Source organism: Equus asinus, chromosome 10, assembly GCF_041296235.1.
Source record: "Equus asinus isolate D_3611 breed Donkey chromosome 10, EquAss-T2T_v2, whole genome shotgun sequence".
Lineage (NCBI taxonomy): Eukaryota > Metazoa > Chordata > Mammalia > Perissodactyla > Equidae > Equus > Equus asinus.
The window spans coordinates 30,526,699-30,543,259 of record NC_091799.1 but is presented as its reverse complement, the minus strand read 5'-3'; the positions used below and the strand labels follow the sequence as shown (position 1 = coordinate 30,543,259).

Sequence of the window (16,561 nt, the reverse complement as noted above, 5' to 3'; positions counted from 1 at the left end):
TCCAACTCCTTAAACGTAAAAAGAAATAAATTTGATTTTTTAAGGTAGGGGCAGAGAAAAGATACCTGCTTACTCTTAATTTCCAATGCGTTTATTTTTTATATTCTTATAATTCTATGTAATTCTCGTTTTTATCTCTTGGGGAGCGGTAAAGAAAGACTTCTCCCACCTCATACATGAGCAGTTCTTCACATTTTTATTCTAAAAATGAGTCAGTGGTGGGAGGTGTAGGATGGATTCAGAGATTCCTCCAGTCTCTACATGGGGCAGGTCCTTCGAGCTTTTAAAAAAAAAAAAATCGGATTTTTTGGGAGGGTCACGAGGAAGACAGAAAAAAAAAAATCCCCTTTAAACCTTCCCAAGTCACAAGGAGGCAGTTCCTCAAATTAAAAAGACAAAAAAAAAAAATCTGATTTTTTAGAGTGTTGGATAGAAATATTCTTGTTCACTATTTATTTCGTCTAGAAACAGTTTCTCGAATTTTTCTTTTGTGAAGTAGCTTCACTGGGGGATGGGGGAGGGGGGGCTAACCTCCCTTAACCTTTAACCCCTCTCGTCTTACATAGGACCAGTTCTGCAAACTTTTCTTTTTAAAATAAATATATTCTTTAAAAAAAATAATACCAACGGGGTAGTTAGAAATATTCTCTTCATCCCGCCTTTCGCATCAAAGCGGCTCCTCCAATATTTATTTATAAAGTCAATCTGATTGGGGAGGCAGGCTAGGAAGGGCCCCCTTAGCCCCTCTCGTCTGACCCAGGGCCAGCTCTCCGAACTTTGCTTTTCCAGGTCCTCGAGATTTTTTGGCACGGGTGGCAGGGGCGAGAGAAATCCCCCCCCACGAGCCTTCCAGCCTTCCATCAGGCCAGCTCTGCAAACTTTATTTTAAAAAATCCGTGTGATTTTTGGGGTGGGGGGGTGGGGAGCACGAGAGTTCCCGTTAACCCCTTGGGTGCCGCCGAGAGGCGGCTCCCCAAACTTTTCTCCCCGCGGGCGATGACCCTCGAGAGGGGCGGGCGCGGGAAAGTTCGGGGGGCGCCGGGCGGCCGGCTTTGTGCGCGGAGGCGCGGAGGCCGGCGGCGCGGAGGCGCGGAGGCCGAGCCGAGGCCCGGGGCTGGCGGGCCGTGCGCCGAGCCGGCCGGGGGCGGGCAGGGCGCGGGGGCGGCGGCGGCCCGCGAGGGGCGGCGGCGGCCGCGGCGGCGGGGCGGGCGGGCCGCGGGGGGGGGGGAGGCCGGCGCCCCCCCGCGCGCCCCCCGCGCCCCCGCCCCCCCGGCCGGAGCGGGCGGGCGGAGGAGGGAGCGGCGGCGGCGGCGGCGGCGGCGGCATTGTGCGCGCACCGGCACCCGGCCCGGGAGGAGCAGGACGCGCGGGGCCGCCTCCTCCCGCACGGACCCATGAACCAGCCGGGCGGCGCGGCGGCTCCGCAGGTACGACGGGGGGCCGGGGGCAGGCGCGGCGCGGGGCCCGGGGGCCGGGCCCGGGGCGCTGCGCCACTTCATTGCAAGGTTTGCAAAATGCAAAGTGCCTGGGCACGTTTGCGGGCTTTTTTGTGGGCGCCCAGGGGCGGCTGGGGGGCTGGGGAGCCCCCCCCGGGCGGCGCGGGGGTTGCGGAGGGTGGGGGCGACGAGGGGGTCTTTGGGGGGGCCCCCCCAGCGCCCCCTGCAGCCCCGGGCTCGGACCGGAGCCCAGAAAACAAAGCGGCGACAGAACAGAGCAGCCATTTCAGTTTGGACAATTCACATTTTGCAAAAATGCAACCCCTTCCAGCTCTCCCCCCTCCCCTTTAAATTTGCAATTTCCCCCTGACCCTCTCTGCGCTCGGGGTCCCCGATGACCCCCCCCGGGAGGTCTTTCCCCCCGGGCCCCCCATCTTTGCAACAATCTTTTTTTTTTAGGCCATATTTCCCTTTCTCAATTTTTTTTTCTAATTTTTCTTCAAACGGTAGTTTTTTCCCATTAAAACGACGCCACCTAGAGGATACTATTTTGTAAATAAAAAAAAGAAATGAAAATTGCAAAGAAATATTTTTTATTTCTTATTTTTTGAAAAGTTTGCACTGTAAGGCATGGGAGGGGAGAGGCATTCTTTTTTTTTCTTTTTTGCGGTGAAAATTTTCACTTTGATCTTTCCAGGAGCGTGGAGACAATTTTTATTTCGGAAGCTAAATCCAGATAATATGTAAATGAAAATTAAGCTGGAATTTGAATGAATTCAGTTTTTGAAGGGGAGAAAGCAAAAAGCCTCCTAAAACTAAAGTCAGTTTGGCTGCCCAACTCATTTTAGTTTGAGAAAAAAACTAATTGGAATGAGGAAAGGAGGGAAATTGTTGAGTTTAGAGAAAACTGGGGGAATTGGCTTTATGAAGCAATTAGAAATTGTACTTAATTCTAATTTGGAACTTGTTTAGCTCAGCGGGCAAAAAAGACTAATTTCACCATTTGACAATATTTAAAGTTTTTCTGTTTCCAAGAAGGAAGGATTTAAAAGAGAAAATAGACCCTAAAATGTTGCCTTTGGACACACCCAAAAATTCTAGTTTTTTTTTTTTTAATTTTGCATTTACATTTTACTGCATTTAAATTCCAAGGTTCTAAAGAGAAATAGAAACTGGAAAAGTTAGAGTGAAATCTTGTCTTTTTTCTCCCTGCATTTGTTGGGTTTGGTGTTATTTTTTTTGTTTTGATGGAATAATTAAGACTGTTTTCTGATTTTGTTGCCTGAAAGGTCTAGGCATTTCTTTTTTTGTTGTTGTTTTATCCAGAAAATGTCAGGAACCTTTTTTGAGCAGTATTCAGTGGGGAAAAAAATGTAAATTCATTACATTATACAAATTGAGTAGCCCACAGATTTGTAGGAGAGACCGCCATTAAAATAAGATATGCATAATTAACATTATTATGAAAAAACTAACAGTGGATTCACAGAAGCTCATTTTTTATGACATGCAACTGAATCAGTTGATAAAGACAAGGGTTGAGGAATCCTTGGTAGAAAGAAATTTTCCCTTCTCTGTGCTTGCTCACTCTTCCAATTTGAAAAATTTATTATTTAAAAAAAATCCAGATTGGTTTCAGGCCTCTTAGATTGTGATGAGGGGTTGGTAGTTTATTAACATTTGGTATTTTTCGCAAATTTGATTACTTTCAAAGGGGAAAAAAAAATCCATTAGCCTCGATCGTTCTGGGGGTGGGGGCAGGCTGTGATTTTAAAAAATAGCACAAATTTTACTGACTTAACAAGCAGGAAGGAGAAAAGAGGGAGTGACAGAGAGGAGATGAAAATAATGATTCTTATCCATCTTCTCTAGTGGATTTTCTAGAGATTTACTTACTTTGCTGAAAAAATGGGGTAAAACACCAATTCAGCTGATTCCAGCATCAAAATTGAATTTTTATTTTAGAGGAAAAAAATCAAAATACAAACAAAAGCCAAACCAGAAGGTACTTGCCTTTGGAACATGAAAGCACGTATGCAAACAGTATTGGATATAGGTTTTTTGGCCTTAAAATGAATCAAATCAAGGTGAAACCAAAAAAAAAAATTTTTTTTTTAGAAGACAAATATTGACTGAATTGAAACTTAACAGGTGAAAATAAGGTACCCAAGCAAAGTTGAAGGGTTATTTGTGATAAATTAGGACCTGATTGAACTTGCTGGAGATTTTGAACCAAAAAAAAAAAAAAAAAAAGTTCTAATTTTTCTGTCCAAAAGGAGGAGTGAATGTTGTTAGCATTTGCAGGGGGCATCTTGGTGGGGGACCTTGGGTGGGGAGCTCTCTGTGGGTCACACAAGGACCGAGACAGGAAACCTTGTGCCCCTTTCGCCAGCCACCAGCTGGTCTTGGAAGACATGGTGGCCCCAGTCCGTGGATTCCCAACCCCATTTTGTGGAAATTCAGATTTCTAAGGGGATACGAATTCTGTGAAATATATCTGACAGTGGCAGAGGCTTGACATTTCCCATCGTCGCCATTGCATTTGGGAGGTTTTATTTTTTTAGTAACGAAATCCTTCAGGGCCGACTGGCCACATTCTGACATATTTGGAATGAGTTTTTTTTTTTTTAAGTAGCATAATTAAAATTTTTTTTTTCTGTTGAATTATTTAGGCCGATGCCTAGGACGGTCAAAGAATTTATAATTTCCAAGGGCTCTGGAGGCCTCCTGAGACGGTAGGCCTGAGTTTAGCAAGTGATGGAGGAGAGCTGTGCCCTGGGCTGGGGAGGGGTGAGTGGGGACCCCCTCCAGGCATCTGAGAAAAAAGTCAGTGTTGTAGATAACAGGTTATTTCTGGTGCAAGGAATAAAAATATTGCTGCGCGTCTCTTTGTGTGTCTGGGATCTCCGGACACACAACTCACATTCCTTCATTCATTCTGCTGAAATTTTGTCGTGTTGTCTACGGTTTCAAGAGAACCCCTGGCTAGAAATTGAAAATCGTTTCTGTTCAGTAGACCTGTTTTGTCTTTTAAAATTGGTTATTCTGATCATGTTTGTTGTAGAGGAAATAGAGATGCATGATGGTCCTGTGGGGGGTGGGGTCCCTGTCTTTTGTTTCCATTGGTGTCTCTCTGGATTGAGATCTGACCTTGACCTTGCCCCCCTCACCTCCTGTTTTAGATGGCAGTGTGACCAGAAATGGATATGGGAGCTAAGTTTTGTTAGCCCGTGTCCGTTCACCATACTCTCTTACAATATTGGGCAAAAAGTTGGGCAAATTGGACTTGACGGGTGGGAATGTGATGATGGTCTGAGTTATTTTGGGGAAAGATCATTTATACTCAGTTTCACAGTGGAGACCCTTATTACTTACTGTTTGGCTTTTCTGCCTAAGGAGTTTTGTTTTGTTTTTTTTCTAATAAGGTTTGAAATTTCAAGGGCCTGCTTTATAGCTTGCCTTCGGCCCAAGCGAGGAAAAAGGGTTTGCTTATACTTTCTGCCCCGCACAGAGGTGAACTGGAACAAGGACTCTTGCTTTTCCAGAAGGAAAGCAACAAAGATGGCTGGTCAGCGTAAGGCTGACCTCTCCCTCCCTGGTCCTAGAAAGTAAACAGCCAGTGGTTTGTTTCATTTGAGAGGCAGAATTTAAAAAACTCCTCCATTGTCAGATACAGCTCCCCCTCCAACTTTGACTGAGCTCTTGGCTGCTGTTTCCTCTGACCTCAGAATGCCCCTGTCTTCTCCTTGGTCGGCTGATAAGAATTTCCAGGCGTGTTTCACTGGATGTATAAGCTGACTTTTCACGGTCGTGGCGAAATTTTGAATTTTTTCCAGGTTCTTGTAATGTTTCATGTCAGTTGTGTCTCCTTCCCGGTGATGGAGAGCGAGGTGGCTTTGTGGGCACCCAGGAGCCCTGGCTCTCCCAAGGTCTCGTGTGACCTTGGACAAATCACTTTTTCCTTCTGAGCCGCGGTTTTTTACATTTGTGAAACGAGACCTTTGGATCAGAACAAGCATAGTGACAAACAGGTTTCATCTCTTATTCGGCCTCCGAGTGGTTGGCCATAGCTGCCGGGATCCTTGTGTTGAGAAGGATTCTGAGGTCACATCTGGACTCTCAGTTTCTGGAGAGAGGGGTGGAGTGGTCAAGGAGCAGTGTCGATCACAGAGTGGGCAGTGTGTATCTCGTTCGCCATACCCGAACTAAGCTGTGAATCCTGACCTGTTAATGGGTTATAAAGTCAATAGTGGATCACAGTCAACATAAAAAGAAAAGAGTAGAGAGGAACAAGATAGCAGAGGGAGAGCACGGTATTGAAGGTAAGCGTTGTCTCATGAAACTTTGGTCTTATTTGATATTTGCCAATGCACGTGTGTGATAAGAATTGTAATTCCTACTGTGAGTTGTGATTAAAAAGAGTTTGAAAGGTATTGACTGCACGATCCACCGTGGTGTATTGTGAGTACACCACACTTTGTGTATCTTTTATTTTCTCACTTATTATCCCAGTTGATTTTTACGTGAACCCTGCCACATGGTTTGTCCCCTGGTTGAGCCTGCCTTAAGGGCCACACCTGAAGAAGCCTCAGCTGCCTGGTGGTCAGGTGCGCAGCCCAGCTCGTCGGCCTTGGACGAGATTGACCGGAAGCGCGATGCTCACGTGAGGCCAGCGTCTCTGCCAGGTTCTCTTGCTGGAGAGGAGATTTATTTTTTATTTTATTGAGGTCACCTTGGTTTATAACATTGTGGAAATTTCAGACGCCCATCATTATATTTTGGCTTCTGTATAGACTGCATCGTGTTTGCCACCAAAAGTCTAGTTTCCGTCCATCACCATCCACCTGTGGAAAGGAGATTTTAAGTAGTGTGGACTCCTGACTTGGTGGGAGGGAGAGCAGACACACTTTTATCCCTCACTTTTACTTCAAATTGCCAGAGGAATTTTTCTGGAGTTAGAGAGTTCATGTTTGTGCTGTATTTAAATTTTCATCCGACTCTGTGAGTGTCTGTATTTCTGTGTGTCTGTGCTTCCTAAAAATTCCAGAATTGCTGTCTTAGTCTCCTCATCTTTGAATGTGTCAGACCAGCACTGTCCGATGGAAACATAATTCGAGCTGGGAATGTGAGCCACATATGTAATTTTAAATTTTCTAGTAATGCTTTAAGAAAAGGAAAGAGAGCCAGCCCTGGTGGCCTAGTGGTTAAAGTTCGGTGCACTCCACTTTGGCGGCCTGGGTTTGATTCCTGGCCATGGAACCACATCACGTGTCTGTCAGTAGCCATGCTGTGGCGGTGGCTAACGTGGAAGAGCTAGAAGGACTTACAAAAAAAAAAAAAAAACCCCTCCCAATTTCCTCTTTTAACAAAATAAAAAAATAAAAAGAAACAGGTGAGATTAATTTTAATAATATAGTTCATTTAACCCAGTATATCCGTAATATGCTCATTTCAATATTTCATTATAAAATTATTAATGTGATATTTTATATTTTTTCCGTGAGGGGTGTTGTCTTTTCTGACTAGCCACATTTCATGAGTTCAGTAGCCACACGTGGCTAGTGGCTTTGGTATTGGACGGCACAGTGCCACACCACCGTTCCTTCTAGTTGTTACCCGGTGGCCTCAGAAAGTTAGTGACGTGTCTTCCTAAGCTTTTGGTTTTGTTGGTGGGGCTTCCTTCCTGAGCCCTCTGTGCCCTGAGGCATTTCAGCCTGTGGTGGTAATGAGTTACATCCATGTGTCCTCTTCTGGCTGAAGTGGTCCACACCTCCCTTTTATTTGTCCCAAAGCAGTCTTCTGCCAGGGTTAGGCCAGACCGCTTTAGTTAAAAATGACAAATGAGGGGCCGGCCCAGTGGCGCAGTGGTTAAGTGCGTGCATTCTGCTTCTCGGTGGCCCAGGGTTCGCCGGTTCGGATCCCGGGTGCAAATATGGCACTGCTTGGCACGCCATGCTGCGGTAGGCGTCCCACATATAAAGTAGGGGAAGATGGGCACGGGTGTTAGCTCAGGGCCAGGCTTCCTCAGCAAAAAGAGGAGGACTGGCAGATGTTAGCTCAGGGCTAATCTTCCTCAAAAAAAAAAAAAAAAACAAATGATGGCTAGAAACTCAAGCATGATGTGTCTCAGCGCGTGAGCTCTTACAGTAGAGAAGCGCAAGGGCAGGAGGCAGTCATGGGAGGTGGGTGTTAACTAAAGGATTGCCTGAAAGAAGCACGAAGGTGTAAGAAGGCAGCGGGTGGCGGGGAGGACCAGGGCTGGGGTCCGAGAGGAGGGAGGAGATCAGGAGCCAAAGCTGGTCTGCCCGTGAAATCCATTTTGGAACTGAACATAGAATCACCAGGAAATGCCCCCACGACAGCCCGTAGGTCAGAGGCATAGACATTTTCTGACATCCACCGAATTGGTGAAATGGAAAGCTGGATTTGAGGTCAACCAGACCAGAGATTGAAATCCAGCCTCGTGGCACGGTTAGCTTTGTGTTACTTCGGGAAAGTCCCTTCCGATTTTGGAACCACAGTTTGTGCATCTGGAAGAAGGGAGGGTAACACTCTTGACCTTGATGGGTTATTTTACCATTAAAGGATGTCGCACGTGTGTAAACACCCAGCTAGTCCTTACAAGGTGGTCCGTAGGAGGTGGTCCACACATGTTAGTTCTCTCTTGACCCAGCGGCCCGGGGGTCTCCATCTGGGGAGATGGAGTCCCATGGACAACAGTTTGGGTAGTTCTGGAAACTTAGTGGCTTATCTTTACTGGGCAGAGTTAGGTAACAACAGAAGATGTCCCACTTTTTTGGTTGTTGCTTTAAAACAGGCCGGGATGAGACGTGTCCTGGACAGTACCTGTCTTTAAGTGTTCTCAAAGCTTCCCTTCCAGGGATGCTCTGGCTCCTCCGAGTATTTCTGGATTTGTTTTGAATCCTGTGGCACAGTCTTTAAAAGGGATAAATCTTAATCCCGGTGAACCGTGTTCCTTTGAGCTTCTCAGGCTGGGCCTCCTGTGTCTGGGGCGCCTTCCACCATTCACCTCCGCTCCATGAGAAACCAGACCCCCCTCGAGACCCACCTGCATATCCTCTTCTGTGGAGCCCCCCTGAAGCTCCCCAGGTACACTTCCTCTCCCCCTCCTGCCCCCCTCCGCCATAGTACTTCCCAAATACTCTGGGCCCACCGATGAGAGCCGGTTGCTTGCATTTCTCTTTCTCCAGCCAGCTTGTGAGCGTCTTGAGGGCAGAGATCATGGGTTATTCATTTTAGGGTCTGGCACAGAACAGCAGCTTAATAAATATTTGATGAGTTAATTTGATTTTTGGAAATAGATGAGTCGAATTTGAGCCTGGCGAAGAGTAGGTGACCCGTGTGGGTTTGGCCATGTGGTCAAAACCAGTATTTAATAGGGAGCCATAAGCACGTTTTCTTGGAGCCGACTCTGAAGCCCATGGCCCCCTTGGAGTAATAAATCAGAGGGGGCTCCTTGGATGAGGATAATGCTGCTTTGACTTTACATGTCTTGGGGAATTTTTAAAAGTTCTTCATCTTCCTTTACTCCTGTTGCATAAACTGTTTCTTTAAAATCTATGGGGGGCCATCTCCCGTCATCATCCAAATCACTGATCTGCAGGTATGAAGAGTGGGACTCTGTGTTTCTTAGGAGGGGGAAATGGGGGAAGTCTTGAGGTGGCAGGGGTCTGACAATACCCCATTTTTTTTGTGTGTGTGTGAGGAAGACTGGCCCTGAGCTAGTATCTGTTGCCAATCTTCCTCTTTTTGCTTGAGGAAGGTTGTCCCTGAGCTAACATCCATGCCAACCTTCCTGTATTTTCTTTGTGGGATGCCACCACAGCATGGCTTGATGAGTGGTGTGTAAGTCCGTGCCTAGGATCTGAACCTGCAAACCCTGGGCCGCCGAAGCAGAGTGCGTGAACTTAACCACTACACCACTGGGCCAGCCCCAGGATCCCGTGTTTGCTCCAGGAGCTGGTCGTCTTGGCCGTGAGCCCAGGAACTGGACATCAGGGGCTGTTTGCAGAACACGCACACACATGGGCCTGTTAAACGTGAAGTAGCTAAACTTTTGATTTGATGTTCAACCAGACCCTGTCTGTGGTTGGATTCTGGTTTGTAGATGCCAAAGATTCAAGGAAAATTTATGAGAGAGAGCTGAGAACATTCTGTTTATTTGCTTAATTTTTTTTCTGTAAGTTTTATGGAACGCTGCCATTTTTAACACTTTGTGGCCCAGCTCATCAACTGAGCACAGGATCCCAGTTTGAGATAGACCATATATCCTCAATGGTCATGTTCCCACATTTTCGTATTTCTGAAATTGGGATGTGTCTTACAGTAGATGTGTTGTGTTAGCCTATTGTTTCTCGCTCTTATTTTTTTCTTCTTAAAAAGCTGTTATAAAATCGATGGTGTAGCTAATAGTCTGAGGCATCTTGGAATTGAGGAAATGAGTGTCATGTTCCTAGTGGGGTGGATTGTGACGTTAGGGACTTCCAATTCTGCTCTTTTTACTTCGCTTCTCTCTGGGCTTGGCTTCTCCACCTGTACGGTGTGGGCAGGATTTGGCCTTGCGAAGAAGCTTCTGGAACTCTGAATTGGCACCCCTTTCCTTCCATGTCTTTGGGTGGGTTTCATAACTTTGCTGTGGGCCCTTCTCTAAAAGGTGTGAGTAACCAGTGTGAGGGAAGTGAAGCCTTGTAAACGGGTGGTCCCTCCTGTACTGCCGCCTGAACCAGCTGTCCTACCCGTGGCAGAACACCAGTTTCACATTTCCAGGGGTAGAACAAACAGGTCAAAGTTGGAGGGACAAGGCTTGCTCCCTGCACCGCTCCCCGCCTTCATCATCTTTGCCAAAGTACTTCATTTCTCTGCACTTTGTTTTCCTTATCGGTAAAGTGGGGATGATGATAACGATGATACGTGTGACACAGGCTTCTTGTAAAAAGTTACGAGGAATATGAGAAAAAAGCTTTGTGAAGGGGAAAGTGCTTTTTTTTACTTGCAGCACTTTTTTTGTGCATCGTCTAGTCCAGGGATGGTACATAAGCAATATACATGCTGCCACTCCTCATTTCTAAGCCTGTAGCAGACATTGCTAATCGATCTTGGCAGCGTTTTCCATTGAGTCTGGCCACTGGCCTCAGAGTCCTTCTTAATAGGATGCTGCCAGTCAGTTGGGTTCAGCATGGGACGTGAAGCCAGTTTGCTGTTCCTGATCTGGTACACACCCGCGCACACACACACACAGGAAGGGAGGTGGAGTGACTTGCCCAGAACCTTAGTAAGTGGGCAGGGGTGGAACTTCAAGCCTCAGATTTCTTAACCCCTGCGCAAATGCTTTTCCTACTGTTTGCACATACACTGTGTCAGAAGGAATTAAAGTAAATTTGGTCTTGAGAGCGAGCAAGAGGATCCTGACTCCTCCCTCCCTGTTATAATTAGATACCCTTGGGGTTGTCATCAAAGCGGGGCTGAATGACCTGCTTCTCTGCCTGATCCCCGAGTGATCCAGTTTCAGAGGGGAGATGCTAGTGGCCGGGCCACTGGGTTGGGTGGTGTCCCTCACTCACTCACTCTCTCGCTCCTATAGCATCGATGACATGGCAGAGGGCAAGGCAGGCCTTGGGGTTCCTAGATGATGACCTGGGTTTTCGACAAGTTTGCTGTTTACACTCTTAAGACCCCTGGAATCTTAATTTCTACATCTTGTGACATAACCCTTTACACGAATGAAATAACATATTTGAAAATAGTTTTTAAACTCTGAAGCCCTCCATTTGTGTTATTTTTTTATACGTGTTCATTTTTGTAACTAACAGTACTCACTAATTATTAGTGCCCTGTTGGGGAAATTCTGTAAACCCAGAGTCACCGATGGGTGCCCACAAGGTAAATTGGTCCCTTATCTTGTTTTGTTTTATTTGCCGGTCGAAGGTTTAAAAAGTTTGGAACTTTTAGGCCTTTGCCAGGGTGTGTGCTCTCCTGTTTGAGTCAGTTCCCACCCTCCTCCCATTTCAGTCATGTGTGTGACCTGCCTGGGTCACTGGGGCCTGGGCCCCCCCAAGACAGCCTCCATTTGCTTATCTGTTAAGTGGGAGAACAGCCCGCTCGTCCAGCCATGACAGGCTTCCTGCGAGCGTCGCCTGAGTTAATGGACAGCAAAGTGCTTCATGAACAGCGAAGACCTGGAGAAACGTGTTAAAAAGGAAAGGAAGGAGGCCGAGGTGAGGACTGCATTGAGTCGACAGAAAAATGATATAAATATTTTGGCTGACAGAGCAGCAGGAGGCTTCGTGTATAAGCTAAAGAGCATAAAGGAGTCAGGTGATGCTCGGCTCCTGGGTCTGGTAGGGAAAGCACAGGGAAACCCGCTTTCTAGTGAAGCGACCTCTGTGTGAGGAGTGGAATCTTTGCTTTCCAGGGGCCAGCCCTGCTCCTGGGTGGAGGGCGGGGGATACCCCAGGGAGTAGGAAAACGTGAGATGTCCCCCATGGGTGGAAATGAGTCCTGCTAAGTGGAGCCTGGGTGTCCTTCGGCAAGCCCCCGGCTTGCGGTTTGCTGGGAACATTCAAAGTCAGAAGCTGTTTTGGCTGGCTTACTGGATGTTTTATTGTCCAAGACAGCACGCCCGAGGGGCTAGCCATTCTTACCTCTCCTCTTTGAGCCTCCTGCCAAACGAATTCCCACCAGCCCTGACATTTTTGTAGAGAATTGAGGATGGGAATTTTTATCGAGTGAAATTTTGCAGAGAATTTCCCTTTGGCTTTATTTTGGGCTCAGAGTTTTGCGAGCCAAGCGCACCTAGCCGGGGCGCTTGGCATGCTCAGAGAGAATAGATGAAGATGTTTTTGGATGCTGGAGATTTTTTTTTCTCCTAATTTCATCAACTGGGAAAAATAACTATAAAAATTTAAGTGTGTTTATGTGGGTGTTCTTGTAATGTGTGCTGGAAAAGCAGAAAGTGAAACTGATCTGAAATAAAACGGAAACTGGCCTGAAACGAGGCCTCAGGGAAGGGGAACTTCCGTGGAGTGCTGCTAGTGCTGCTAGCGTGAGGTGGAATTTGTCGTGAAATGGGTCTTCTTTTTGGATCAGGGGAGTCTAGAGCTAAAAAGGTTTATAGAGATTGGCTAAGCTTGTGCCATCTAATATGTGTTGGTAATCGCTAGCCGTGTGTGGCTGTTGAGCAGCCTCAATTGAGATGCATTCTAAGTGTGAAATCCACACCGGATTTTAAAGACTTAGGAGGAAAAAAAAGACTGTCAAAGAGCTCAGTAATTATGTTTTTTAATATTGATTACAGGTTGAAATGACGGCATTTTATATATTGGGTTAAATAAGATGTATTATTAAAATGAATTCCACTTGTTTTTAATTTATTATTAATTTTTTTACAGTGTGGCTACTAGAAAATTTGAAATTACCCGTGTGGCTCATATTACATTTCTGTTGGGCAGTGCTGATCAAAGCTAACCTGCTCCTCCCAGAGAGGGGCAGTGGCTTGCCCAGGATCACACAGCAGCTTCGTCAAGTAACTGGACAGGATGCAAGACTCAGAGTTTGGGACTGAGAAGGAAGCATGATGTAGTGATGGAGGCATTGGCATAATGAGGTGGCTGAAATGGAGGGGTAATGGGAATTCATGAGAGGGAGAGAGAAAGAGACAAGGAGAGAGAGAGAGATTAGTAATTCAGGGGGGAAAAATTAAACTGTTTCCCACTTTGCTTTTCCATTCCCCTAAACATTAATTAAACACTTTGGAAGAAAGTAAATCTAACAAGACGAGCAAAAACAAATCTCAGAGATTACCCCTGATAATCTCTCCGCTTGCCAAAAAATTCCAGTCTGTTTAGTTTCTGGGTTTTAACCAGGGTCTTTGAGTCAGACTACAGTTCAGGGCTGGTTTGGGCATAGAAAGCCAGGTCACTTTAGGGACTATGGATCTGGGGTCCTGGGGGCCTGGAAGCCATTCTCTTGCTAAGTCATGTCTGCTCCCTGTAGTGATTTGGGAAGCAAGGCTTCTAGAAGACCCCCAGGGCATAGTGCCATAGTGGACAGAGCTGGCAGGGTGGGGATCATCTAGCCCCCCTGATCTGCAGTGGGACAGAGACCTGGAGGGGGCCACGAGCCACGGGGGAGCAGCAAAGCTAGACTTGAACCCAGCTCTCCAACTTTCCAGCCCAGTTCTGCTCACCACGTTTGGAAGGGAGTTTGAGCCATGTATGGCAAATTCACCCTTACTAATTTTTGTTTTTCAGTCAAGAACTCTTTCTGTCAAAAGGTTGAAGTTTAGATTTCTTCATCTCACTTGATTTTTGCAAAATACAGTTTTTCTGCCTTGAAGTCTAATCATTGCACATTTGCTGAGTGCTTCTTCTATGCCAGGCACTCGGGCAATTAACAGCTATTATCTCAGTTAATACGATCGCCCTGGAGAGTAGGGATTTTTTTTTTTTTTTTTAATATGTGGGAACCTGAGATTTAGACGTGAAAGGAAGTGCCCAAGGGTCCACAGCTGGTTGGGGACAGTTGAATTCAAATTCAAATGGTCACCAAAGTGCAGGCTCGCCACAGCCCTTTGAGGTGTGGAGTCATTCCTCTTTACAGTTGGGGAAGGTGATGTCACGTGCCCAAGAGGTGGAATAGGTGGTGGGATGGGACTCGAACCCGGGTCCTTCAGATGCCCTGTCCATGCCCTCACTTTTGCTCTGGAGGTGGTACTGAACCCTGGGATCTCAGGATGTTGCCCTCCCCACTCTGTGGGGCCGGGGCCTGGGCCTGGGCCTGGGCCTGGGCCTGGGCCTGGGCCTCCAAGGCTGCCGGTCCCCAGCTTCCGGCTCTCCTCCGCAGACCAGCGGGTTGTGTGTTTCATGCGCCCGGAGCCTTTAATACCACGTTTGAAAACAGTTGCAGAAGGTTTGCTGTAATTAATTACATTTGACATACTTGGAATCGGGGCCTCCTGGATTCAGAATGCAAATTTATGCCCAGACAGATGTAAGGTATGCTTGGAGCCAAGAGCTCTGGCACGTCCCAGCCAGGGCCTGTGGCATCGCTTGCCGCCCTGATGCGACGTCACGGGCAGTGAGTGGTGGAGGCAGGAATCAAACTCGGGGATACCTGGAGCCCACAGGCTGTTGGAGGAGAAATACCCCTGGGCTTTGGGGTGGGAACCACGGTCTCTCTTATCTGAGCCCTGCTCCTAACTCCACCATGGTCTGGGGGTAATTTCTTTTCCCTCTTTGGGCCTCAGTTTCCCCTATTACACAATGAGGGGTTGGACTAGGTGGTCTCAGGAAGCATGTGCTCTGAGTTCAGGGACAGGAGGGTCAGAGCTCAGAGGGCTGGGTTTTGGAAGTATAGGCAGCTGAGACGAGAAAGGCTTGGGATGGAAGGTTAGCAGGTGGCTGTTGGAGCAGACAGGAGGGGTGCCACCGCCTGGTATCTAGCACAGGATGTTGCTGATTTCCAGGGCTCCACAGAGAGAAGTCATCCGTTCAGCATCAGTCCCCTGCCCCCACCTCTGTATTCATCTCGCCATCTGTATTAGATATTTGTTGCTGTGTAACAAATCGCCCCCAAACTTAGTGACTTCAAACCAGTTGTTACTTACTGTACCTTGCGGTTTTGTTGGGTCAGGAATTTAGGAGTAGCCCATTGATTGGTCTGGTTTAGGTCGTGGTCCTATGGTTGCTGGGGCTAGGGTCATCCTGAAGGCTTCTCCACTCTCTTGTTTGGTGCCAGGGCTTGGAGGATTCGAACAGCTGGAGCTAATAAGGCCAGAATCCATCCGTCATCCATCTACCTACCTATCTGTCTACCTATCTGTCTAGTTCTGGGTGGTCTCCCCCACATGGAGGCTTCATACATGGCCTGACTTCTATATGGTGCCTTGAAGCCCCAGAGGCCCCTGTCCTGAGAGAGAGAGAGGCAAGCAGACACAGTGTCCCCTTGTATGACTCAGCCTCAGAAGTCAAGCAGCGTAACTTCCATCTCAATCTATTGGTTGAAGCAGTTACAAAGACGTGCCCCAGTTCACGGGGAGAGACATAATGCTGCCTCTCTATGGATTGTGTTGACATCACATGGAACATGTAGGATCGGATATATATTGATGTGTTCATCTTTGGCTGCCATACCCTGTGTCTACTCGCCAGTCCATCTGTCCAGCTGTTCACGTATCCATCCTTCTCTACCCACCCGCCCACCCACCATTTCATCTGTCCGTCCTTCAGATGTCTGTCCTTCCTTATGTTCACCATTCTGTTCACCATCCATCGCATTCAATCACCTGTCACATTATGAGCACCTGATATGTATCAGGTACAGAGGTGCTTTCAATGATGAGCTCAAAGGGAAGAATGAAATAATATTTTTTGAGAACTTAGTCTCTTTATCCTCAAGATAATCCCATGACATAGAGTTATTCTCATGTCTGTTTTACAGGTGAGGGAACCAGGGCACAAAGGAGCTAAATAACTTGCCCAGGGTCATTCAGGTCGTTAGTGTCAGAGCTGGAACTTGAACTTGGGACCTCCTGACCGCGCTGTCCTGGGCTGTCTCCCTTCTGGTTTCTAAGTGTGAAATGGCCGTCCAACAGTTGGTTCTCCACGTCTGTTTTTTTTCCCAAGTGAAAATAGGTTCTTTTTTCCGTGATTATAAAAATAATACATTCGTTACAAAAACACTCAAGCAGTACACAAAAATGTGATTATTTCCTTAAAAAAAAAATCACTCAAAATCCTGCCACCCAGAGATAACCATTGCTCACATTTTGATGAACGTTATTCACGTCCTCTCTCTGCATATTTCAATATATATGATTACAGCTTTATACAGATGGGGTCATATTCTACATGCTGTTCGGTAGCCTACTTTATTTATTTTTTTTAAAGGTGTGGATATCTATCTTGATCAGTAAATACAGTTCTTCATTATTATTTTACTGATTGCGTTGTGTTCCCACTGTATATATGTCTGGAAACTCAGTGCCCTATTGGATTTTGGTTATTTTTGATCTTTGTACACGTGATGTGTCTTGCTTGTATGGTGATCTCTTTAGCATCATTCTCTAAAAGGCCAAATCGTGCACCACAGCGTATTCACATTCTCTG

The 16,561-nt window shown here is 46.7% G+C and overlaps 1 protein-coding gene across 19 annotated transcripts in view; it reads left to right on the top strand.

Annotated features, from left to right (window-relative positions):
* Window positions 1-1,247: 1,247 nt before the first annotated feature.
* The window catches only part of ZNF618 (zinc finger protein 618), a 176,159-nt gene continuing 160,845 nt past the window's right edge, over window positions 1,248-16,561 (top strand). For 15 of the 19 annotated variants that reach the window (XM_070518927.1, XM_070518925.1, XM_070518926.1 and 12 more), the window contains exon 1: window positions 1,248-1,427. In XM_070518927.1, the coding sequence (XP_070375028.1) occupies window positions 1,395-1,427 (33 nt within the window). In that variant the 5' untranslated portion in view covers window positions 1,248-1,394. The remainder of the gene's footprint in view (window positions 1,428-16,561) is intronic. The other 4 variants (XM_070518922.1, XM_070518929.1, XM_070518919.1 and 1 more) reach the window with 1 other exon arrangement.